At 43.0% G+C, this 27,217-nt stretch overlaps 1 protein-coding gene across 3 annotated transcripts; it reads right to left on the reverse strand.

The window, feature by feature from the left end:
* Positions 1 to 66: 66 nt before the first annotated feature.
* On the reverse strand, positions 67 to 25,769 carry lmtk3 (lemur tyrosine kinase 3). 3 transcript variants are annotated; one of them, XM_076970554.1, is made up of 16 exons: positions 24,514 to 25,769; positions 21,146 to 21,279; positions 20,698 to 20,842; positions 19,606 to 19,679; positions 17,858 to 17,976; positions 17,006 to 17,093; positions 15,938 to 16,086; positions 15,530 to 15,614; positions 14,910 to 15,031; positions 13,582 to 13,731; positions 6,893 to 13,370; positions 6,187 to 6,374; positions 5,718 to 5,833; positions 5,006 to 5,265; positions 3,452 to 3,536; positions 67 to 1,917 (listed from the first exon to the last, which is right to left on the reverse strand). In XM_076970554.1, exons 1-16 carry the CDS (start codon positions 24,599 to 24,601, stop codon positions 1,793 to 1,795), a joined length of 8,406 nt encoding a protein of 2,801 aa, XP_076826669.1. In that variant the 5' UTR covers positions 24,602 to 25,769; the 3' UTR covers positions 67 to 1,792. The 3 variants fall into 3 exon arrangements, with proteins under 3 accessions (XP_076826669.1, XP_076826668.1, XP_076826667.1); XM_076970553.1 differs by having other exon boundaries at positions 67 to 1,362; positions 5,006 to 5,337; XM_076970552.1 differs by having other exon boundaries at positions 5,006 to 5,337; positions 24,514 to 25,768.
* Positions 25,770 to 27,217: the final 1,448 nt, after the last annotated feature.

Consider the following 27,217-nt stretch of genomic DNA (forward strand, 5'->3'; position numbering starts at 1 on the left):
TTATGATCATGAGATTTAAAAATATTTCTCCAAAAATATGTTAAAAATCATACAAATACAAATGGGTATTAGAAGCCAGTACAATTTATTTTCGTCAAACAGTTCATTAAATGTTTCACAGTCGCCATGTTTTGTCCTCGCCAGGTTGCGCAGAACCTGAAGAAACCTCGCAGTGAAACAAGCTGAAAGCCGCTTTACAAATGACCGGAATTACGACACCGACGGGTCATCAAATGAATACGAACCCACGGGGAAATAAACCAGTGAATACGAACCCACAGGAAAATAAACCAGTGAATACGAACTCACAGGGAAATAAACCAGTGAATACGAACCCACAGACAAATAAACCAGTGAATACGAACCCACAGGAAAATAAACCTGTGAATACGAACTCACAGGGAAATAAACAAGTGAATACGAACTCACAGGGAAATAAACAAGTGAATACGAACTCACAGGGAAATAAAGCAGTGAATACGAACTCACAGGGAAATAAAGCAGTGAATACGAACTCACAGGGAAATAAACAAGTGAATACGAACTCACAGGGAAATAAACCAGTGAATACGAACCCACAGGGAAATAAACCAGTGAATACGAACCCACAGGGAAATAAACCAGTGAATACGAACTCACAGGGAAATAAACAAGTGAATACGAACTCACAGGGAAATAAACCAGTGAATACGAACCCACAGGGAAATAAACCAGTGAATACGAACCTACAGGGAAATAAAACAGTGTTTGTTGCCAAGTTTATTTAATTATCTCTTTCCCCCTTTATTCTTAGCAACAGTAACTGTTATGAACATAAGTAATGGAAAGAACATGTAAAATACACAGTTAAAATAACAATTAGAAACAGACACGCTAATGACGAATACAGACTAACATCTAGAATAGGTAAATGATATAGGTCTAAAATATTTTAAAGCGTATTTATGTATGGAAATATTATTTAATGGAACAAATAGAGCAACTGAATAACAGATTATTTTATCACCCAATGCAAAGTAAATGCAAGTTTTGAAATTATACAAAAAATCAAAGAAGTAAATAAAGTATGTATGCAAACAAATGAGTTAATATATAAAACATAAATAAATACACAATGAAGTTAACAACTTAATACAGGAATAAATAACATTCTGCAATAAAAATACTGTACAAAACATAACAGCTGGTAGCAGTTTGATTTTTGTATCATGCATTCTAAGAATACATCTAAAATAAATGGTTCTAAAATGAGTTTGTACACCATGGGAAGTTTCACTACTGATTTATACAAACATTAAAAGGTCACTGCACTGTTAGATACGGAGGGTTGTCTGTTCCTCTTCAGCCTACTGGGATGTCTGACTGCAATGAGAACAAATTTACAATGTCAATATTTCTATTCAAGCTCACAATTAAACATGTACTGGTCAACAAAGTGCTTCCCCTTCCTGTGTAAGGGACCCAGGATACAAATGTACTGTAAGAAGCCATGAAAACAGCAGTGAAGCTGGTACACAATAAGACGTCTATTGCATAGCCGTAAGCTCTCCTGCAGGGCGGCCAGCTCCAGGCTGTGTGGCTGTTGAGGTTTCTGCTTTTTTTTTCTGCACAGCACAGACCAGCTCCTGCAGCAGAGGAAACCTGGAACATCTCCAGCTGTGAAACCAGGAGTCCTTCTTCAGCCTGATTTAAAAAAATAACCTCTGGAAGCCGTCGTAGTTAGCAATGGCAGCAGAGACATGTCTGTGACTCCAGAGCGTTACATCTCTTCCAGGTGTGTGGGAGCAGCGTGTCACACTAAATGGGGGTCGTCGGCAGGACTGACGGTGAAGCGGGACGATGGGACAGTGCTGACACCTGCGGGACATCTCGACTTTGTCAGGTCTTTCGTCTTGCTGGCCTTGTGATTGCTCGCTCCTGACATGAAGAAAGATTTATCTCATGATCTAATACTAGATTTTGTACATTCATAGAATTTGAAATGTGAATATATTTTCAGTGTAAAAACAAAAAATCCAAATTTTTCATGTGAGATAAATTTTATAGTAACTAATTTTAGGAGAATTAGACAGGACTGAATTAAGGTAATCATCCACCAATGTCACGTTGAGGACCCCGGCCCCTCCCCTTTGGGCGTGTGTATTAGGGATGTATATCGTCACCACTAAGCTAGATTCGATACACATCTCGATACACTGCCAACGATGCGATATAACTGCAATACTCTGAAACCCCTTGTCGATGTGATGCGATGCGATACAAATGCGATGCGATGCGACACACTCACGAACGTAAGTTGTTGAGCGGGGGGGTTACGAGGGGGTAGCGGCCGCAGAGATGTCCACACCGTGCCGTCTTTTCATGCGTGTCGCCAGGTTCGTTGTGCTACTAACGTATTTAACCCCACGGCATTGTTTGCAGATTGCGTGACCGCTTCACTGAAGGCGATGCATCGTGAATTCGCCCGCAAATTAAACTCGATGCACGTTGAATCTACCGATGCAGTCGCATCGCAGACATGTGTACCGATTCACCGATGTGAATCGATGAATCTCCACATCCCTAGTGTGTATACGTGGTCCACGTGCTTTGTCTGCGTCAGTGAAATTCCGTGGTGATGGCTATGTCGTGTGAATAATGTGCCTCACCTGTGAATCGTCTCGTAATCACGTGGGGCTTACGTGGTTTGTCTATTTAATGTGCGCTCGCGCAGTGTCCTGTGCTCGTCATTGTCTAAAGTCTACACGTTGTGTCATTTGTTCTCCGTGCGCTATTGCGCAATACTTGTAAAATAAACGTGACGTCTGCAGAAAGAAGGATTTCGTGTCTCGTCCTTCGTCCCTCGCCGAACGTCACAACCAAATCATCTTCTTAACAGATTCCTCATCTCCATTATGTACTCCTAACAGATACCTCATCACCGTTTTATATATATATATATATATATATATATATATATATATATATAGTGGGGAACTGTCAGGGCCCTCTACGCCCTCTCAGAGGGCCTAAAATATTCTTAAAACATAAATATATATAATTTATCCAATTTTATTTTATCTACTTACAGTTTAACAATCGACATCTAAACAATTACAAAAATATAAGCAAATAAATTATTCAACCGTGTCTATTCAATCTGTGTTGGAAGGTGAAGGGTTAAGTGGAAGCCTGTGAGCCTGTGTCTCCCAGGTATAATGGTCACAGCGGGCCCAGGTATAATGGTCACGGTTCGCTACTTATCTATATATATATATATATATATATATATATATATATATATATGCAGCGTTTCTAGAACACCTCTCTGCCTCTCTGTGAGGTATTTCCACCAGGTTATAAAACTGCATAATGAATACAAAGATGTACTTTATCCAGAAATATGTAGTGCAAATATGTTCTTAAGCAAGAGTTGCAGGTGTTGTGTTGGGATGGTGAAGAAGAAACTCACCAAGTCCATCAAAGTGGGCGGGCTTTCCAAGGGGGGAGGGACTTGTAGGGGCAGAGCCAGAACTCAATTCATTAGTTGGAGTTTCCTGCAAAATGAAATTGGCAAGTCACCAGACAATAAATAAAGCAAATAACAGCATGGGATCTAACAGGATCTAACAGGAGCTCAGGGACAGTATGTTTCTACTCTGAGTCTCCTTGTCAGTTTAGACCAGGGATGTCAAAGTCAAATACACCGAGGGCCAAAAAACCAAATTTGCTACAAGCCGAGGGCCGGACTGGTTCAATGTTTATTAAAACATATTGAAATGATTGCACATAGCCTATTGAACCAAGACCTAACACAGTGTATATTATTTAATGCTTAAATGAATAAAGCAATATTTTCTTATGGATCTGTCAGTAATTTCAAGTGAAAACATTTTTCAACAAGCAAACAGATTAAAACAAACTTCCTTCAAAGAAAACATGTTCTGTACATTAAATGAATAAAGTAATAAAGGTTTGAAAAGTGCTGGAATCTAGGCTAAAGTACTTGAAAATGCTTGAAATTGTAACGACTTCGTTTCACAACAAATATCTATCTGACTGAACAGTTCTCTTGTATTACGTTAACAAATACGAGTCTCTTGTAATTCCAGGATGAAACATGAGAGAACGTGAAGACGTTAAGATTGGGCGTTTTTAAAATAAACAACCATTAAATAATGTGATAAAAAGCAAATTATTTCGAATCATTTCGAGTATAGGTATAAATATTTAACTTAATTAAGTTTAACTGGTGCGCAGTTACAAAATTCGAGAGGTGCACGACCTCGCAAATCGATAGCGTGCGACGCCCTCGTGCACGGGCGGAGCCACTGCGATTACGTCATTTTCGCCGCGCAGACCCTCGCCGCTTGTGTGCGCTGCAGTGACTTCGCGGGCTACCGTTGCATTGTGGGGAATGTAGTGTTTGTGCGTGCAAAACACCATCGGGCGGCTGTGGCCTGCGGGCCGGTTCTAATAGTAATTAAATATCATCAAGGGGGCCTTGACTTTGACATATGTGGTTTAGACTGTAAGGCTACGGACACCCCAAAACGACACTGAAGAACTAACAGGTGTGAATGACTGTAGTTCATCTTCCATCAGCTCATTGTCGCCTGTGTGTATTTACACTAGAACACACCAGACACACTACAGACAAACTACAGACACATTACATCTGATCAATGGCATGTCTGTTCTATGCCTGCACAGGAAAATATCTCAAAAGGTTTGGTTCAGTTCCTGACTGTTCGGTTCCTGACTGTTCTGGCTTCTTATACTGAATCCTGAGTGACTCACACCTCTTCTTGAGCTCCTGCCATAAATTATGATAAATGCACCACGCCCAGAATGGGCCACACGGGTCACGTTCCACCTACAACCACACGCACCACACCGCACCCAGAACGGGCCACACAGGTCACGTTCCACCTACAACCCCCTGCTGCCATTGGATGGCCACATATAAGGTAAATGTTTCCCTAGCCTAATGTAGGGTGAATGTGTCGCAGTTATCCTTCCATACCTGATCAAAAAGATAGACTGTGACATCATCAAAAAAGGACACATTGCGTCCGTGGTCCCGGTTGTCTTGGTCTGGACGTTCCTTGGGTGACTTTAGCAGACTCCTCAAGCCCACTCTCTTGTGAACATCTGTTTCTGTAACTATGATCACTCTTCTGGATAACTCGTCATCCTGCTCTTCTTCCTCGTCTTCTTCTGCATCACTTCCTGTTGACATAGTCCTCCTCCGACCCATTCTGTGCTCTCCACCCTCCCAGAACCCTTTGGGACCAGGAGAGAGGGGCAGGGGCAGGGTGAGAGGAGGCAGAGAGAGGGAGAGGCGGGCCAGTTTGGCTGAGGAAGAGGATGGTGAAGATGGACATGGAGGTGCAGAGACAGGTGACCAAGTATAAGAAAGTCATAAGCACAGCATTCCAGCATCATACATTCAAATGGAGCAGATCTAATATTACACATGAAAGAAGGCTTGTTCAGGATCCTCAATATCACTCCTTTATGGATATCACAGATAAAGAGAATTTTAGCGTCCAAAAAAATGGGAAGGTTTCGAACCTCCATCCCATCACACAGCCACAGCCGTACGGAAGAACTCAACACTTCTCCAGTACTGAAGGTACATTATCGCCGTTGGCCCTGATAATGGTTTCCATAACAACGAGCTGAGGAAGGTCCTATGAGTCATGCAAGTCAGAGGTGACGGGCGTTAGCAGTACCTTTCATAGCTTGGTTGGCTGCAGGAGGGGCAGGGCTGACATCGTGCAGCTCCGCCCCACGGGGCGGTGCTCCAGCTCCACACGCCTCTGCACTGCACACAGCTCCTCCCTCTTTACTACACACACAACTCAAATCAGCTCAACTCCATTCATGCAGCGGCCACATATAAACTAAATTCACAGGGTGTTATAGGCAAAGGCATTTCAGCTGTTTGTGAAGACAGGTTTTTAAAAAAGCCACATACATGTCTAAAAAGGGTGAAATATCTTACATGGCTGTTGCAGATAAATGATAGGAATCATGTTCTGAATATCCATGTTGGTAATGTATTCTTATGATGGGGTGTTACAGCACAAAAGCCACGTGCACACACACACACGCACACACACACACACACACACACAGACACACACACACACACACACACACAAGCATGCATACACTTTTACAGACACAGACACAACGTACGTGTCAGATCCCTGGGAGTCCTCTAATAAAGCAGCAGTTTGTGCAGCAGGGTTGGCCACTCCCCAAGGAGGCGGAGCAGGGCTGGCGCCGCCCCAAGGTGGAGTAACACTGTCAGACGCAACAGACCTCCACAACACGTTGGTCTTAACGTTTTCACTGAGAGAGTACTGTAACTTTTCTTCGCAAACCTTCAAGAGAATGTTGAGAGATCACACAAACTGCTAACAAACAAAAAACTAAACATGCTTTACTTTTAACTACTAGAACAAGCATAATGTAGTGAGTAAATGCACAAACACATACCGATACCATAAACTCTAACTCAATTTATTAAACACTAATAACTGATACTAATATAACTGATACCATGTACAAACACTAACTGAATTTATTAAACACTAATATAACTGAAAACTAAGTTTTAGAGTATACAGAGTAAACAGAGTTTGAATCCAATGTTACACATTATGTAGTACAATATTCTGTAATGAATGTAACAGTCACACCATAACAGTGGCAATGTAGTCAGATTATACATTCTGTCAAACTGACATACATTTAAGTTGCTCTGGATAAGATTGCTGAACGTCACAGACATAAATGTAAGATTGTACACCATGCTCAAATGATTCCACACTGACATTTAATGAATTAATGAATTAATTAATGCATCTTAATGAAACTGTTTTGTATTTGTTTATTTTACCTGTATCATTAGTCCATTTCCAGTTGGTTTTTGTGACAGTGACCGCTGGCCTTTAATACTCTCACTTGTTTTGCATGATGAATGAGGTGATGAGACATTAAATTCCTCCTTCTTCTCCAATAAAAGCTGGGCGTCTTCTGGGCTCTTCTCATTCTCTAACCCTTGTGATGTTGCCAGGGAAACACATGAGATTTCATCATGCTTGGATGGCTTGCTGTCATCTGAAGCTCCTGAACGGATCCGGTCAACCTCTGTGTTAGCACACATTGCTAAGGATTCATGATTTTTTTTCAAAGATTCAAGGAGTTCTAAGTTTTCCAAAAATAGATCTCCAAGATCTTCATCTCCAGAAATGCAGCACAACTTTTCGAGCTTCTCAAAATCCTCTAATGGCTCCTCGTCCAGGTGCTTCCAGTCTGAGATCAGCAGCTCAGGGACGGAGTTCACGGAGGTCTGGGAGGCTGGTGGATTTGTGTCATCCTCAGTGATATGGTCTGAGACCAGGCTAGGCTGATCTCCAGTGATAAGTGACATATGTGTTTTTTGTCCGAGATTTGCTGTGATGCCTTTGTTGTGAGTACTGATTAAGCATTCTCCTCCAGACAGATCTAAAGAATTAGCATCATTAGAGAAGACTGCTAGAGTTTCATTGTCTGGGATATCAGGCCAGGGCTGGTCATTTGCTGTCTGTAAATTTGCACTAGACTTGATCTCTATATGGTGCACTGTATTTGGGTAATTGCTTGTGCCTTGGCAATCAGACATCTCTACATGCTGAGAAGCATCACAGTCTACGATCTCCAAAGAAACGAAGGCAGAGGAGTAGCACTGACCATCTCTGCTGTGGAGGGAGCACGTCTCTGTTTCAGTGTTAGCTGTAAGACTGGGACAGGATGGAGAATCTGATCTGTCTTTTTCAAAAAATATAACCTCCCTTGTCTCCCTGTGTGGTGTGTCCTCCTCTTGTCTGCCATGTTCCCTGTCATAACTGTCCTGGCGTAATGATGCCAGATGAAGTTTAACTGTGGGATGAGTTGTGACAGATGGATTTGTCAGCTCTGCTAGGGGGACCGTGACCAAAGTCTCCATATCATATACTGCTGGGATCCATGTGTGATTAATTGCCACACTGTAGTCATGATTTGTGAAATGGTGAGATTCCGTCTGCTTTTCCATGTTTTCATATCTCGGTGTGTCAGTAAGTGATGGTGTGCTCACTACACCATCTTTTTTGCTGGCTGTATTCTCATAAGGGCATTCCCCAGTCATAATGGCATTCCCCAGTCTATTGAAGTTCTGATTCTCTCCTTCATCGTCTTCCTTATTTTGTATATACACATTGGAACATGGGGCAGTAGAGCCCATGCTGCCAACATTATTCAACTGGGTAAGAATTTTGTGCTCTGACTGCTCCAGATTACCCACTGGCACCTTGTTACACTTCACATCATGGTCTGTCTCTGCTATTTCTACGCCAGGATTCTCCATATTTTCCTCACAATCTGTCTCTGCAATTTCCACGCCAGGATTCTCCTCGTTTTCATCACAGTCTATCTTTGTAGCTTCCACCGCAGGATTCTCCAAGTTCTCCTCCTGATGGGCATCCATCCTCTGCAGTGACACCTGTTGAGTTCCAGGAGCTTCCTGGACACTGCTTGGACACTGTCTGTGCAACATAAAATACTCAACGTGTTCTTGCCTTTCTTCATTGGAGATGTCATGTGTGTCGAGGAGAGTGGGGTGAGGTTCACTCTTCGCTAGTTCATCATTGGCCTCTGCTTCCCAAAATTCACAGCCCATGATCATTTTTTCTTCCTCTGACAGCTTGTTTTGTCCTAAACCTGAGAAAAACTCTGAGCCTAATTCCTCTTTGTGCCTCTGAATCTCAGCTGATGCCCACTGGTCATTTTCAGTGGAGGCCCACTGGTCATTTTCAGTGGAGGCCCACTGGTCATTTTCTGCAGGCCACAAGTGTAGATCTCCTTGCTGGAACTGTCGGCAGCCAAATTCCCCCTTCAGAATACTGACTGCACATTTTTCCTCTTCAACAGCATTCCACAATTCTTTTGCTCTCAGCTCAAATTCCTTTGAATCATTCTTATCAAAGTCAGCAAAACATTGAGGCGGCTCTGTTGAAGGCACCTGCTCTGTCTCAGTGGATGTCTGGGCTGAGAAACAGAGCTCAGCTGCAGCTAACTGTTTCTGGGTGTCTGGTGCTGTCTTTTCCTGCTCTTCCCCACGTTCATCAGAACATGCCAGGTTCCTCAGGCCTAGCTCATTGGCATCTTCCTCGTGTACATCTGGTTTCTGGGTTACTGAAGGAATTTTTGTCTCAGACCAGATGGAGTGGGATAAGCCACACTGTGAATCTTTATTGTTGGATTTATCATTAAATTGAATGTTGCTGATGGATGTTGAATTTTTTAATTGAAAGCTGTAAAACTGAGACAATCTGGATTCACTGTTGTCTGACACTGCCAGTTGCTCCTGAATTTGTCTGTCTGGTGAGGAATCATATTTCTTGCCTTTGTAATAAACATGAGATCCCGCAGTTTCCTCCAGAGTGTTTGATTTATTGGGCTTTTCTGGAGATTCTGTCATTGTTTCAGGAAGCAATGGTAAATTTTTACTTGATTTGTGAAACTCTATTTTTTGACTAGAATCAAGGAGAGAAGATATTTGAAAATTATGCTGTGGCACGTCATGGATTATCAGTGGCTTTTCCTCTATTGTGGAGAACAACCTGTCGATAAGTACTGTGTTGTCTTCAGTATTTGATACAGTAATGCTTTTCTCCACTGCCTCTATGACATCACTACAACTCCATATAACTTCATCTTTTTCTGGAAAAAAATCTTTAACAATCTCATTATTTTTTGTTTTGTCTCTGTCCAAACGTCCATGCCTTATTAGACTGTCATCCTCCACCTCAGTATTCTCCTCAATCCCCATCAATGTAGGTCTCTCTCCAGCTCTGCCACTGGCAGGGCGGGAGGATATCAACCCATCACTTCCCCTTCGGGGTACCCCTTCAACAGCATCCCAGTCACTGTCTGAAAAGTACGCAGAGTCCCGGTGAGGGGTTTCAGGATCAAGGACCCTCCAACCTGTTCCGCCCCCACAACTCCATGAGTCTCCAGGAGTGAGGCAGTCCATTGAGCTGGAGGTAAGAGGTGACATGGCAGAGTCTGTGGGTGTAATTGTGGACAGTGACTGGTCCGAATTTGGTTCTCGGGCCAAGGGCAGTGGGAATGCATGTGTGCCTGTATCATCCAATGACGATCTGGAACCAACTGCATTGACTTTCTCTGTTGAGGTTTCTATCTGTTCACACTCATGTCTGGGGCTTAAATTTATGTTTCTGTCAGTCAAAGTAGGTTGCTCACTGTCTATTTGATGACTCTCCATTGGTAAGATGTGGGGCGTAACCTGAGGGGAGACAGGACCTGCTCTGGAAAACATTCTTGAGCTGCGGTCTGACTCAGGAGTGTTCTCAACATTTGTCAGTTCTGACTTGTTTAGACCAAGAGGCCGTTCTGCGATTTCAGACAAACCACAACCATGAACTGTTGCTTTTGTGATACGCATTACATCTAACATCACTTGGTCAGTAGCATGGCTTTCACCTTCCCTTGGTCGTGACTGTACAGAGCTGCCGTCCACATGTATCTCAGTGTCCTCACTAGTGTCTGTTACATTGCTCGCTGGGTACTGGATGTCTGACTGTGCCAACACCTCTACTCCATCCCCAAACTTCACAGTATGGGGAGATACATCAAAGCCAAACTGTTCTTGTCCATCGCCAGTCACCTCAGCTTCAGGTTCGTCTGTCACAGGAAGAGACAGTTGGACTTTAAGAAGTCCTGCATTGGGTAGGATGCCTGAAGGAACAAAGTCAACAGTGCTTTGAGACACCCAATCTGATGCTGTTTTGGCTGAATGGATGTCAGTATCTATGTTTTGCTCTGTTTTAAGGTTTTGTAATTCTGATGCTATCTGCAGCACCGGAATCTCTGGACGCATTGCAACTTTTATTTCACTCCTTTTTGCTCTCTTGGTAACCTGAGCATAAATTGCCTCTTTCCTGTCACTGTGTGGCTTCCCTGGTGATCTTTCTGATTCGAAGCTGATAGTCTGCAAGGATTCGGCGTCAATACATATCGACTCATACTCAGGGGATACCCGCATAGGTGAAGGACTTGCTTCCTGTTGTCTCGTTATTATTTCAGTGAGAAAGGTCTCAGCCGACTGGATTTCTTTTAGGAATTCCTCTCTGGTCATTTCACTTTTCTGAGGCTCAGATGCCTCAGTCTCAGTGGTTATGTCAGACAACAGGGAGTGAGACCTCTTCATTCCTTGTGAGTATGCTTCCTCAGCATCAGCATACATCGGAAAGTCTTGGGGGTGTGCGAAAGGAAAAGGTGTGGTTCCGAAGCGGGACACTGGGGTTCCCCCCTCACCATCATAGACGTCTTCACAGTCTGACATTGCAGTGTCAATCTCAGTAAGAAACAAATCACTCTTTTTGGTACCATTGTCTGGTCCAGTCAGCAAGCCCCCGTCTGCCCTCCACACCTGTGTGGCTGAGTGAGAGCTATGCATCCCTTGAAGACCTCCCTCTTTCTCATCTTCCTTGCCCCAAGAGGTTTCTCCCATGTTTGAGTCTGAGGGTTCATTGGAGATTTCTGTCAGGAACAGGTGCATCGGGGACTTTCTAGCTGCTGCAACCCGATCACCATGCAGTGCGGCATCTTCCTTCCAGATGGCTGGGAGAATGGTGGCGAGGCGAGACTGGGTTCGCTTCATACCTCTGGAAAAGAGCTCAACCGTAGCAGGGTCTGGATCATCAGGCAGGTCAGTGTGCTCAACGGCAATGCCATTGCTGGAAATGGTGGGAGACATGAAGGGGGAATTATCATATTCCTCCAAGCTTGCTGGACTGGAGGATAACTTTCTTTCAGTGTCTGGAATCGTGGACTGTGAATGAGTCATTCTGGCATAGGGTGACTCTCTGCCTGTTGGGGAGTCCCTGTCCATCAAGTATGAATCTGTGCCATCCCTTGAATTGTGCAAGGACAGCAAATGTGTCATGCTGCTGTCAGCAGTTTGCTTGTCAGTAAAATCACAGCTCAGTGGGTCTCTCTGCAAGTGCACTGTAGGGTTTTTGTTATGTCTGGGAAATGTCTCACCCGAGTAACCATGATAACGACCTCTCTGGAGCCTGTGATGGGGAGGGAGAGGTGGAGGACAGGTCTGAGGGGTAGGAAACATGGAGTGACCCCCAGAAGATTGAGGAATGGAAGGAGAGAGAGAGGGGGATGGAGGCAATGTCTGGTGGGTGCGGCTGAACCCCAAATGGTCCAGGTTGACTTTAGATGTGGAACAGCTGCTCATATATAGTGGATCTGAAGCCTCTGATTTGTTTGTGGGGTAAGAGGACACAGGGTAGTGGTGACCCAGCCCGTATGGCCGGGGGTATATGGATGGAGGAACAGGCAGGGGACGCGAGTGTAGATGCTTCCCTGAAGAAGTGGACATGGATCGGGGTTTTGGAGGGAGTATGGGTGCTTGGGAACACTCTGGGCTTTGATCTGTCTTCACCTCATCCTCTATTCTGTCTCCAACATCAACTATTGCAAAATCTGTCACTCTGGAGCAAACTTCTTTGCTAAACTCAACCAGTCCTGTGTTCGGCACCAGGACCTGCACTTCACTGGCCCGCACAGTCTGAACTGTCTGAGGAGCAGCTTGTGGAAAATTGCTTTTGTAACCAGTAGCAGGTTTATCCTTGCCCAGTGTCCCTCTTCGAAGCTCTATCAACTCCATGTCTCCAGGGCTAACCGACTCTCTGTGTAATGTGGATGCTTTCGCTTTAAGAATAGGGGATTTATCCTGGGGGGTGTGCTCCTCCAGGCGGATGTAATATTCGCTGGCCAATGATGGGCTTCGAGCACTGATGACAGGAACCACTGTGGGCGTGTCCAGAGATTGCCGGTGACTAGAGTTAGGCGCAGGTATTGGCTGAGGGGGGGGAAGAGGTTTGTAACCCCTTCTGCCATGTGCCTTCTCCCAGAGGTATTCAAAGTTTAACCCTTTGCTAGTTTCAGTCACTGTCAGAATGTCATCAAGCTCAGACGATGAAGGAGTGATCACTGGATCCAGCAAAGGGAAGGAGTTACTGTTCCCCCGGAAACATCCATTTTCCCTGCCATATTCTCTCCCTCTATGCCTCTGGCCTGTGGCTGCCTGGAATGCGATGGGGCGGAGGGAATCCCATCGCCTTTCAAATGACTCTTCACTCTCTCCTCTCCTCCCTCTGCAATGTTCTTCCTCATACTCTTCTTCATCCTCATCATCTGTACCACTTCTCTGTTTCCTCCCCTGCTCCACAGCCAGGAGAGAGGAGAGGAGGATGAAGACTTCATTCACTGTTGGACGCTGAGAGGGGGGAAGCCAGCATGACTGCATTACCTCATACCTACACACACACACACACACACACACACACACACACACACACACACACACACACACACACACACAGGGATAATGTCTTGTTTACTAATATGTTTACTAGTTGTTTACTAATTTACTAAGAAAATTATGGATTTATATATTTAGTGTACTGTTCCAATGCAATGTTTGAAAAGGCAGTTTCATAGCACTGAAAAGAGAGAAGATGAACTAACCAGTAGTCTGCATGAGACAGTTTGAGACGAGGTTGGGCCAGTGTAATCTGCCTGTCCTTGATGACGAAGGTAAGGACTTCTTCATCGCTCAGATGTCTGTGTGGCTGAGCACCAAACTCAAACAGCTCCCATATCACCACACCCAAAGACCTATCAATCGAAATTATGGTGGAGTGTGTAAAACAATGAAATTATTATTTTCCAAATTAATTGTCAGTTTATTATAGTGTTGTTACGTATTTTGCACATTACACAATATCAGTTTTTGGAACTAAAGCTGTGTGCTCTTAAATAAAGTGTACAATATGTACTGTATATTCTGTTATAAAACAGTACATAATGGACCTTCTGTTATACTGTTATGCTTTTCTTAAGCTGCTTCATGATCATCACTGATCCACATGACCATCACTGATCTACATGACCATCACTGATTCACATGACCATCACTGATCCACATGACCATCACTGATCCACATGACCATCACTGATCCACATGACCATCACTGATCTACATGATCATCACTGATCCACATGATCATTACTGATCCACATGACCATCACTGATCCACATGACCATCACTGATCCACATGACCATCACTGATCTACATGATCATCACTGATCCACATGATCATCACTGATCCACATGACCATCACTGATCCACATGACCATCACTGATCCACATGACCATCACTGATCTACATGATCATCACTGATCCACATGATCATCACTGATCTACATGATCATCACTGATCCACATGACCATCACTGATCCACATGACCATCACTGATCTACATGATCATCACTGATCCACATGACCATCACTGATCCACATGACCATCACTGATCCACATGACCATCACTGATCTACATGATCATCACTGATCCACATGATCATCACTGATCCACATGACCATCACTGATCCACATGACCATCACTGATCCACATGACCATCACTGATCCACATGATCATCACTGATCCACATGACCATCACTGATCCACATGACCATCACTGATCTACATGATCATCACTGATCCACATGATCATCACTGATCCACATGACCATCACTGATCCACATGACCATCACTGATCTACATGATCATCACTGATCCACATGATCATCACTGATCCACATGACCATCACTGATCTACATGATCATCACTGATCCACATGACCATTACTGATCTACATGACCATCACTGATCCACATGATCATCACTGATCCACATGACCATCACTGATCTACATGACCATCACTGATCCACAGTGACATCACATGAACCCTAGTTCATCAGAAATTAGCCCTTGTTTTCCATACCACACATTGCTAGACTTGGTCTGGTCTGTGACCACCAGATCTCCTCGGAACTCCTCCAACAGCTCTGGTGCAATCCAGCGTAAAGGAATCCACAGCTTATCTGGGGTCAGATAGTAGTCCTCCTGATAGAGACACAGAAAAACACAGGAGTCCACACAGACTAGTCAGGATTAAACTCAGTAGGGTAAAAAACAATTGTATCAAGCTACAGTGATATAATGGCATTGAACGTGAAATTAATACAAACATTTGGGGACACATAACATCGAAGGAATCTCTGTATCTCCAACAGTAATTTTGCTAATCAGAGTATTTACAGAAGCTTCAGGTCACTGCCCAGCATTTTATATTTCCGAATAAAACAGCCCTGTAAGTCACAACAGTGCAGCTGAAATGAGATGCATGTGTATCCTGTGATGATGTGCGTGTATATCTTGTGATGTTGGCTACCGTAGTAAATAGTATTACGCTGAATAAAAACACATAAGCACATGCGAACAAAAAATCCCTTAACCGACTTAAACGAGCTCAGCTACATTTGTACACTCACAAATCCACTCCTGAGGATTGGGAGCATGTGGATTAGAGGCAGACTGAGGTGCCTGACACCTGATCAGTACCTTATAGTGGTTGTGTGACAGGCCATAGTCACCGATCCTAACCGTCAGGTCAGAGGTTAGCAGACAGTTTCTCAAAGCCAGGTCACTGTAAAGAGACAGAAGTATAAAGCAACATTCCATTTAACATAAGATCACAACATCTTTGTGCATGAAATGTGTGTGTTATAAATCAGATTAGTTAAAACTGGATTGCATGAGAAACGCTATTTATATAACATGGAGAAGTCTGTCATGTCATATCTGTGTTCCCAGATGTAGGTATGTGGTGTGGTACTTGTGAAATGGGAAAAGGGACAATATGCTGGGAGAATATGCTCTTCTATACAATAACACCTGTTCTATATCTTCCATCTCTTTGTTCACTATTTTAGTAAGTGTTACAGGAGGATGAAATTGAGTCACACTCACCTGTGTATGTAGTTATTTTCATGAAGGTGCAGGAGACCAGAGGTGATCTCATATGCCATTCGCTGCAAAGTCAGTAGGTCACGGTTTAAAAGGTCAGGGGTCATGCCATCTGATTTCCGTTGAGCTCTCAGATATCTTTTTAGGTCTCCCTGAAATAACAGCAAATCCATTGTTCATATAGTGGACACAGTTATCTCTGGACAACACAAACAACTGTAAAGGTAATCTTAAATACGAAGGGTCCATATCATGGTAATCTGGAATATGACTGGGTTTGTCGGGATGTGTCGGGGTTTGTCGGGGTGTGTCGGGGGGTGTGTTGGGGTGTGTCAGGGTGTGTCTGTGTGTGTCGGGGTTTGTCTGGGTGTGTCGGGGTGTGTCGGGGTTTGTCGGGGTGTATTGGGGTCTGTTGGGGTTTATCGGGGTGTATTGGGGTTTGTCGGGGTGTGTCGGGGTTTATTGGGGTGTGTCGGGGTGTGTTGGGGTTTGTCGGGGTCTGTTGGGGTGTATTGGGGTTTGTCGGGGTGTGTCGGGGCTTATTGGGGTGTGTCGGGGTGTGTTGGGGTTTGTCGGGGTCTGTTGGGGTGTGTCGGGGTGTGTCGGGGTTTGTCGGGGTGTGTTGGGGTTTGTTGGGGTTTGTTGGGGTTTGTCGGGGTTTATTGGGGTGTGTCGGGGTGTGTTGGGGTTTGTTGGGGTCTGTTGGGGTGTGTCGGGGTTTGTCAGGGTGTGTTAGGGTTTGTCGGGGTGTGTTGGGGTTTGTCGGGGTGTGTCGGGGTGTGTCGGGGTTTGTCGGGGTGTGTTGGGGTTTATTGGGGTGTGTCGGGGTGTGTTGGGGTTTGTCGGGGTCTGTTGGGGTGTGTCGGGGTTTGTCGGGGTGTGTCGGGGTGTGTTGGGGTTTGTTGGGGTCTGTTGGGGTCTGTTGGGGTGTGTCGGGGTTTATTGGGGTGTGTCGGGGTTTATTGGGGTGTGTCGGGGTGTGTCGGGGTTTATTGGGGTGTGTCGGGGTTTGTCGGGGTGTGTTAGGGTTTGTCTAGGTGTATCAGCATGTTACAGACTTTGTGTCCTCACCAACTGGCAGAACTCCATAACCAGCAGATAAGGAACGCTTTCACTGAACTGCCCAAGACACTGCAGGATGTTGGGATGCTGGAGGCTTCTGTATGTCAATACATAAGGAAGAGAGGAGAGGAGAAGAGGGAGAAAGAGGGAGAGAAGCGGACAGGGGAAGGAAAGGGGAGGGTAGAAGCAATGAAAATTAAGAGAAACAAGTAACTGAATCCTATAGGACAACTAGGTGGAAGATAGAAAAAGAAAAAGGAAAAAGAGAGAGAAAGAGGGACAGAGAGAGAGAGAGTCAGAGAGAGAGAGAGAGAGATAGCAAGTGTAATAACCCTCCATCCAGGGAGTAATATTTAGGTCGGCTCTGATGTTGGAACGTTCAGTAACCCAGTTTCTTTGCATGATGTTTAGCAATACTGTGTTAATACCCTCACTATACACAGTCATGTGGATCCACAAAGAGACAAACAGGCAGTGATGGAATGTGCCACAATGAGGTAAACTCATCATGACGCAAGGAGCATATATGATTGGTGGTAAGGGGAGGAGCATATATGATTGGAGGTAAGGGGAGGAGCATATATGATTGGAGGTAAGGGGAGGAGCATATATGATTGGTGGTAAGGGGAGGAGCATATATGATTGGTGGTAAGGGGAGGAGCATATATGATTGGGGTAAGGGGAGGAGTATATATGATGGGCGGTAAGGGGAGGAGCATATATGATTGGCGGTAAGGGGAGGAGCATATATGATTGGCGAGGAGCATATATGATTGGAAGTTAGTGGAGGAGCATATATGATTGGCGGTAAGGAGAGGAGCATATATGATTGGCGGTAAGGGGAGGAGCAAGTTCTCTGACCTGTATGGCTCGGCCTCAGCCAGGAACTTGCGCTGCTCCAGGGGGCTGGCGCTCACTTTTAGCTCCTTCACCACTGCCTGGGGGGAGCTGCAGTCACACAGCACCTCTGCCAAGATCACCTGGAGACAGAGAGAACTACTGTAGTGTGACTGCTATAACTACTCTAGTGTGACTGCTATAACTACTGTAGTGTGACTGCTATAACTACTCTAGTGTGACTGCTATAACTACTCTAGTGTGACTGCTATAACTACTCTAGTCTGACTGCTATAACTACTGTAGTGTGACTGCTATAACTACTCTAGTGTGACTGCTATAACTACTGTAGTGTGACTGCTATAACTACTGTAGTGTGACTGCTATAACTACTCTAGTGTGGCTGCTATAACTACTGGAGTGTGTTACGGTTAGGGGTTCTTTGGTATTCTTTTGGTGTTGTATTGCTATAACTGCTATAACTACTGGACTGTAACTGCTATAACTACTATACTGTGACTGCTATAACTACTGTAGTGTCACTGCTATAACTACTGCAGTGTAACTGCTAGGGGTGGGCATCGTTTACTATCTCACAATTCGATTCGGATTTTGGGGGCCACGATTCGATTCAAAAAGATCTTCGATTCAAAACGATTTTCAATTAAAAAATTTTGATTTATAAAAATTTCTGCTTCAGTCTATAAAATCTGCATGATATACTACAGTATGCTTTGCAAGACAGAATGACAAATACAGAAAATAAAGTGTCTTTCACATTTCACATTAACAAAAATAAAGTGCTTTGGTAAAATAAAATGCTTTTTGTTGTGTCACCAAAATTCTTGAGCTTCATTTTGCAAGCCTTGCACACGAGCTTCATTGTGTCAAGTTCGGTCTTCCCCGGCATTCGGTAAAAACCCAAATGAACCCATATTTTTACAGGGTTGCCAACTCTCACGCATTGAGCGTGAGACACACGCATTTGACCGTTTTCACACGCTCTCACGCCACACTTCCGATATCTCACGCTGAAAAAAAAAAATCTAGTTTATTTACCCCAGATCCACATATATGATTCAATGAGTTACTAGTTCTCTCTGGCGCCAACCATCGGCGATAGATATAACACCTAATTTGTGTCCATTTTACGCCACACCCAGTCAACAATTTACACTCACCACCTCCTCCAGGTTCAAATCTCACTCCAAGCCATCTTCAAAAGTTGGCAACCTGTTTTTGCCTTTAACGAAGACGGGACAGGTTGAATATCTCTTTCCTCCATTTGTGTCCCAGAACCTGCTGCGCAAAGTCTCGCATAATTTTGTAATTACGTAACGCGAGACTTCACCATGACTTAGGACATTTAAAATCGATTCTGAATCGTTTCGATATGTGAATCAATTTTTTGGCACACCTCTTGTAACTGCTATAACTACTGTAGTGTGACTGCTAAAACTACTGTAGTGTGACTGCTATAACTCCTGGAGTGTGACTGCTATAACTACTGTAGTGTAACTGCTATAACTACTGTAGTGTACACACACCTTGTCAGTTTGCAATTGTAGCTAGATCAGTACATTTCTTTTAATTTAATATATATTTTACATGTAATATTCATAGCCTACTGTAATACTGAAAATTTTTGACTATGTATATTTCATATTTGGTCATGTAGAATGCAATAGAATACATTAGCATACTCATTTTGTATCATACTATGAAAATGGACAGCGATTATACTTATATGTTAAGATGTCAGTTGGGTTTACCTTCCCAAACCATCCATTTCCGATCTCCTGCAGGTAGTTGAGGGCATGTCTCCGAAAACTCTGAGACCTGGAGTCTGTGAACCAAACACCAAAGATGTTTATGGGTGAGGTGGGCAGGGGTGGGGGTGTTTACAGGTGTGTATGTTTCTCTCACCTGTACTAGGTCAGAGTTGAGGGGGACGCTATATGTGTGGTACCTGTGTCTGTGGTGTTTAAGAAGCACTTCCAGTGTTCACTGAATGTTACGTTGGAAGTTTGATGTTTTACTGAACATGTAGAACATGTGTCTTAGATGATGTGCAGTGTTGCCCTGAGTGTTAAACGATGCATGTACTTCTGTATGGGAAAAGTAACAGGAAAGGCGTCACCTGTCTGGGTGCTACCTGTGTGGGTGCTACCTGTGTGGCTACCTGTGTGGGTGCTACCTGTGTGGCTACCTGTGTGGGTGCTTTCTGTGTGGCTACCTGTGTGGGTGCTACCTGTGTGGCTACCTGTGAGGGTGCTACCTGTGTGGGTGCTACCTGTGTGGCTACCTGTGTGGGTGCTACCTGTGAGGGTGCTACCTGTTAGCAGGTTTGGCTTTATCATTGTCCCAGATGTGGTGTAGATAGTACAGCTGTATTTGGATGTCCAGTACCCTGCTCTGGGGTCAGTGTTTGAGTGACCTGCTCTGGGGTCAGTGTTTGAGAGAACTGCTCTGGGGTCAGTGTTTGAGTGACCTGCTCTGGGGTCAGAGTTTGAGTGAACTGCTCTGGGGTCAGTGTTTGAGTGACCTGCTCTGGGGTCAATGTTTGAGTGACCTGCTCTTGGGTCAGTATTTGAGAGAACTGCTCTGGGGTCAGTGTTTGAGTACCCTGCTCTGGGGTCAGTATTTGAGAGAACTGCTCTGGGGTCAGTGTTTGAGTGACCTAAACTAGTGGATTAGGGATGGTATCTATAAATGAGTGCTAAGGTTAAAACTGGTATTAGTGTGTGAGTATTAGGATTCATGTGTTAGGATTAGTGGATTAGTGGGTTGGGGTCAGTGGATTAGGATTAGGATTAGTCTATTTGAGTTGGGGTTCATATTGGTATTAGTGGATAAGGGTGCACCTGTCCCATTGGGCAATGCAGGACATGACCGGTCTCGCACAGGCAGTGTGTAGACCTCTGGCAGAGATGGACATGAGGACAGACTATCTTCAGGAGCTGGGCTGGACGCTCCAGAACACTCCTCTCCCTCGGTGTTATCAAACTCCTGAAAGAGGGAGCGAGAACATAAGAACATTTTAGAACTCTGTAGGGCTAGATTTCTAGATGACACTAAAGAAATCAGAGTCATTAGATTTCTGTGAAATGGACTGTTAATTTTCTGAAGACTCTATATGTCCATGTGGTTTCTTGCAAATAAACAAATAATGCTGACATTTAGAAAAGAATGACCCAACCCCTAATGGTGTTAATATAAATTTCAGCATGATGGTTTTTTCATATTGTAAATGGATGGTTGTGTCCTGGAGCTGGAAACATAAGAGTAGAACTGAGTCTGTTTCTTACTTACATTGAATCCCACTCCCCCCCTTTTACAGCAGAGGCAGGTGAGGAGCAGGAGAATGAAGGAGACCAGGCCAGAGCAGGAGATGAGAATGACCACATAGGGTGGAGGAGAGAGCGAGCCGTCCCGCGAGACTGAAACTACGGAGAGAGAAATGCGAGGCAGAGTCACACATGGTAGCTACACATATCAGTCTTGCTCTAGAACGGAGAATCTGAGTGAGCAATGAAATACAAAGAGAAGGATCTGGGAGAGAGAGAGAGACATAGGGTGAGAGAGAGTGATTCAGAGGGAGAGAGAGACATAGGGTGAGAGAGAGTGATTCAGAGGGAGAGAGAGACATAAGGTGAGAGATAGTGATTCAGAGGGAGAGAGAGAAAGGGAGAGAGAATGTCAGAGAGACAGAAGCAGAGAGACAACAAGAGAAATAGAGGGATAGGGAGAGAGGGTTAGAGGGAGTGAGAGGGTGAAAGAGAGAGATAGAAAGACAGATAGCTAGACTGCATAGTATTGTATTGGGGAAGACTGAGAGGGGGAGGAGAAATAAGGTTAGCATGTGTCCGTAACAGCACAGGAGTCCAATGAGCTGCAATCATTGGACAGCTGCTCAGAGTAGGAGGAGTCAGAACAGTGCAACAGTTTGCAGGGGTCAGGAGAGGCAGAAAAGATGAGGTTACAATCTAGGGAAACCAAAGGAACCAGATAATTCATAATACAAGACATTCCTTGTACTTTGACTACTGAATGAGGGGAACAGGCATTCAGAAGTTTGTTTGGGGAGCAGGCCTGTTTAAAGGAAAGGGTTGAATAATTGAGAAATATTCACTTGGAGAGGGAAGGTACCAAGTCAGAAGAAGGGGGGGGGGCATTTTTAATTTGAGTACCTCAACTTGCTCATGTGAGTGGGGTGAACCATCTGTGGAAGAGAAAAGGGAGGAGGGCATGGGGGTTAAAAGAACCTTCGGCAAAGAAATGACAGTCAATAAGTGCATATCCCCCCCCCCCCCCCCCCCACACACACACACACACACAGCCCTTAAATCATGTCAGTGTAACCAGCAGTAACTGACAAAGCTGTGGTTCACCACTTACACCCCATGATTGAGTTCTACCATCTTTAAGAATGCAGAATTAAATCCACTCTCCAACACAAGCCACTGGGCACACTATACAATGAACACTAATATATACAGAACACTAGTGAATATTCAAATATGAAACAGAACGAGATTCCAGGCCCCAGTTGGTTCAGTAGATCAGCTGGTTCAGTAGACCAGCCTTTGCCTCACTGGTCAGTTTTTGACCAGAGGACCATGGCTCACCAGTTACTTTTTATTTTCAATATAGTGGTAACACTGGCCTGGTAGTCTGAGTAGTTGTAGTGCAGCTGTGATGTGGTAGTAGGATGGTAGTTGTTTAGTGGTGTGGTAATTATGTTGTTTTGTGGAAGTTGTATAGTGGTGTGGTAATTGTGTAGAGGTGTGGTACTTGGGGTAGTTGTATGGCAGTGTTGCTGGGTTTTTTACTTCAATCAAGGTAATTGCCAAGTTACAAGTGGTCCTCCACCCCCAAAACAGCTACCAGACCAGTGATGGGGGCTACCAGACCAGCATCTCACAGTACTCCAGCTGTGGACCACCAAGGCTGAAGTAGTGGTTCTAATTAAGGGTTGAGTAAAGGAGAATACAGTCTTAATTCAGGTCAGAAATAATCACATAATGCAGCTGTCACACACGCTTTGGTTAAAACAACGTAGTGTCCAAGAGGATTCTGGTGGACACTGGGTCATGTGGCCAGGCATGTGGGTGGTAATGTGTGGGTTAAGGTCATGTGCGGGTGGCCTAGGAGGTCCTGTATATATGATCCACTCACACTGCTCTGGACTGAACTGATCAGCTCCAATACACAGAAATGGGGTGCAATTTTCAAGATACGTATTTGTAGTGAAGAACAAGATTGCAAAGGGAGAAAATGCCATTCTTAAGAGAATAAAGTTTTATTGGGATTAGTTGTGAGCACATTGTGCCCATAGGCTAATTTATAAAAAGATATCTAAAATTTTTAAAGGCCAAAAGGCTTAAATGACAAAAATAATTGTATGAAATACCACTAAAAATCATTTGATATTTCTTTAAATCTGCATTTAATTGTATTTGTATATATAAGAAATCTCCATTACAGTGGTATGGCGAATCCTGCAGTTTGTAATAATATGAAAATGATCTGAAAGTTCGTCTTCTAACCTTTTACACCCATAACTCATGAAACTCGCCATAACAATGAAAAATAATCCCTTTGGTAATTATATACTGATGTTTGCGCATGCTCTACGATTTAAAATCTGGGTTTATTTATTGATATTATTTGAATCATTCGTTTATTTAATATTTCGTGATGGCCAATTTAAATGTGTGTAACATTTATGATAAATTTATAACAAACATAATTAAAAAAATTATTTCAGATGTCTATCTATACACAACAGCGTTATATACGTCAATGTTTACTTTATTTATTTATTTATTGGTTCTAAAAAAATCTTGCACGCTTATCGTTTAAAACTACGAAATGGTGACGTAGGACATATGGAAATTGATTGATGGCATTGTGTGATACAACAATAGTTATTTAATAATTACTCCAGCTGCCTATTATATGTAAAATGTAAATATTGTTGATGTAGAGAGCGGTCGTAATTTAACAATAGGGACACCGTCCCTCAGCGTGTCCTCAGCGCACTGTGGAAACGTTCAAAGCCACTGAAATGGCGAAGCCACACAATACCGTATTTACCACTCCACACATCTTTATTGTCCTAAGTTGTAGGTCTCCTCTCAACACTGTGTCTCTGCGCAGTGTCTCTGCGTGTGTCTTGGCCGTGAGGAGCAGGCAGACACTACATATGTGTGCGCACAAATAAACACGGGGCCTCTACCAGTACTCCCAGTCAAACCAGCTCGGTCCTCGGTCCTGCGTGTCTGCCTCGCATACCCTAGGATATACACGCATGAACGCTCAGGGATGTTACTGGCCTGTTCTGTTCAGGTATAGCAGAAAAACACATGGACATTTCTTAGGCCTAATATCAATAAACAAGGAAATACTATAAAATAATGTCGAACCGCGTCCCGCTACCCATGAAGACACCACAGGGATTATGCGAAAATATAGATTACAGTGCACATATATAGACACAAATAGTGTCTGCATATTCGTCCCTTCCGAATTGTAACTCGGCTAGTGGAATTAAATCACAATGAACATAAAAACAGCGTTTACATGCCGATCACAGGCGGTGTTTTCCACCCATGAAGACGGTGATGTTTCCCGTATTCATGCGTGTCTACCTGCGGTCCCTGTCTCACACTCCTCACCTTCTCGCTGCGGGGCTCCCAACGCTCCTTCTGGGTTGAAGGACCACATCACCCCCGTCAGAACAATCATCCAGCAGTGTTGTGGCATAGTGGCGGGCACCACGGCACCACCATCCGAGCGACGCTTCAGCGGCCTCCGTGTGGCGCCAGGCGCGTCTCCTCCTCCGTCTGGTTCTCCTCACTCCGCGATCAAACACGGTGCGAGAGCTCTTTTGTGCAAGTCCAACTCAACATAATACCGCTGTCGATGATACCGCTACATACGTGTCATTATATGCAGTAAATGATCCATTTTTAATTTAAATAGTACCGCGGCTAAGGTGATGTGGCTGTTTGGGCTCCCGTGTGTCCGTTATGTCTTCCTCAAGAGCCGCCGCACATCGCGCTGTCAGGGGCTGCAGCTCGTCCCTATTATTCCTGTTAGTCTCCAGTTCAAACGAGATGCGTTTCGCTCGCGTAGCCAAACAACATCGTTTTATGGCTTTGATGGGCATTTGGGAGACAGATAGTCACACGTGAACTAAAATCACAGCGTTTAATATGTTAGTATGACTAATATCAGAGCTTGAGTATGACTAAAATCACAGCGTTATTATGACTAAAATCACAGCGTTAGTATGTTCGTATGACTTAAATCAGAGCTTTTGTATGACTAAAATCACAGCGTTAGTATGTTAGTATGACTAAAATCACAGCATTAATATGACTAAAATCACAGCGTTATTATGTTAGTATGACTAATATCAAAGCTTTAGTATGACTAAAATCACAGCATTAGTATGACTAAAATCACAGCGTTAGTATGTTAGTATGTCTAAAATCTGAGCTTTAGTATGACTAAAATCACAGCTTTAGTATGACTAAAATCACAGCGTTAGTATGTTAGTATGACTAAAATCACAGCATTAATATGACTAAAATCACAGCGTTATTATGTTAGTATGACTAATATCAAAGCTTTAGTATGACTAAAATCACAGCGTTATTATGACTAAAATCACAGCGTTAGTATGTTCGTATGACTTAAATCAGAGCTTTTGTATGACTAAAATCACAGCGTTAGTATGTTAGTATGACTAAAATCACAGCATTAATATGACTAAAATCACAGCGTTATTATGTTAGTATGACTAATATCAAAGCTTTAGTATGACTAAAATCACAGCATTAGTATGACTAAAATCACAGCGTTAGTATGTTAGTATGTCTAAAATCTGAGCTTTAGTATGACTAAAATCACAGCTTTAGTATGACTAAAATCACAGCGTTAGTATGTTAGTATGACTAAAATCACAGCGTTAATGTGACTAAAATCACAGCATTATTATGTTAGTATGACTAATATCAAAGCTTTAGTATGACTAAAATCACAGCATTAGTATGACTAAAATCACAGCGTTAGTATGTTAGTATGTCTAAAATCGGAGCTTTAGTATGACTAAAATCACAGCTTTGGTATGACTAAAATCACAGCATTAGTATGTTAGTATGACTAAAATCAGAGCTTTAGTATGACTAAAATCACAGCGTTATTATGTTGGTATGACTAATACGAGAGCTTTAGTATGACTAAAATCACAGCGTTAATATGACTAAAATCACAGTGTTATTATGTTAGTATGACTAATATCAAAGCTTTAGTATGACTAAAATCATAGCATTAGTATGTTAGTATGACTAAAATCACAGCATTAGTATGTTAGTATGACTAAAATCAGAGCTTTAGTATGACTAAAATCACAGCGTTAGTATGTTAATATGACTAATATCAGAGCTTTAGTATGACTAAAATCACAGCATTAGTATGTTAGTATGACTAAAATCAGAGCTTGAGTATGACTAAAATCACAGCGTTAGTATGACAAAAATCACAGCATTAGTATGTTAGTATGACTAAAATCAGAGCTTGAGTATGACTAAAATCCCAGCGTTAGTATGTTAGTATGACTAAAATCAGAGCTTTAGTATGACTAAAATCACAGCATTAGTATGAATAAAATCACAGCATTAGTATGACTAAAATCACAGCATTAGTATGACTAAAATCACAGCATTAGTATGACTAAAATCACAGCGTTAGTATGAATAAAATCAAAGCTTTAGTATGACAAAAATCACAGCGTTAGTATGACTAAAATCAGCTTTAATATGACTAAAATCACAGCATTAGTAGTATGACTAAAATCACAGCGTTATTATGTTAGTATGACTAATATCAGAGCTTTAGTATGTTAGTATGACTAAAATAAAAGCTTTAGTATGATTAAAATCAGAGTTAGCATGACTAAAATCACAGCGTTAGCATGACTAAAATCACAGCGTTAGCATGACTAAAATCACAGCGTATGACTAAAATCACAGCTTTTGCATGACTAAAATCAGTGTTAGTATGTTAGTATGACTAAAAGGCATATTAATTCAGTCAGAGCTTTAAAAAATTAATTCATAAAAAAATGAAATTAAATAAATTGGTCCATAAGGTTCCATCCTGCAAAAACGATCTGTAACTGCTGTTTGAGGTCTGAACCAGTTTGATTTAGAATATTGGGGTTTTTTTTTTTTTTAGTATTTTTATACCATAATTGTTTTATTTCCTTCATTTGGGGAAAAGGAATGCATTAAAATGCAATTAGATTCTTTGAGGTATGTTTCATGAAGCCACGGTATTGACCTGTGAAATAAAAAAAAATGTTATATCATGTAA

This window comes from Brachyhypopomus gauderio, chromosome 13, assembly GCF_052324685.1.
Source record: "Brachyhypopomus gauderio isolate BG-103 chromosome 13, BGAUD_0.2, whole genome shotgun sequence".
Taxonomy (NCBI): Eukaryota; Metazoa; Chordata; class Actinopteri; order Gymnotiformes; family Hypopomidae; genus Brachyhypopomus; species Brachyhypopomus gauderio.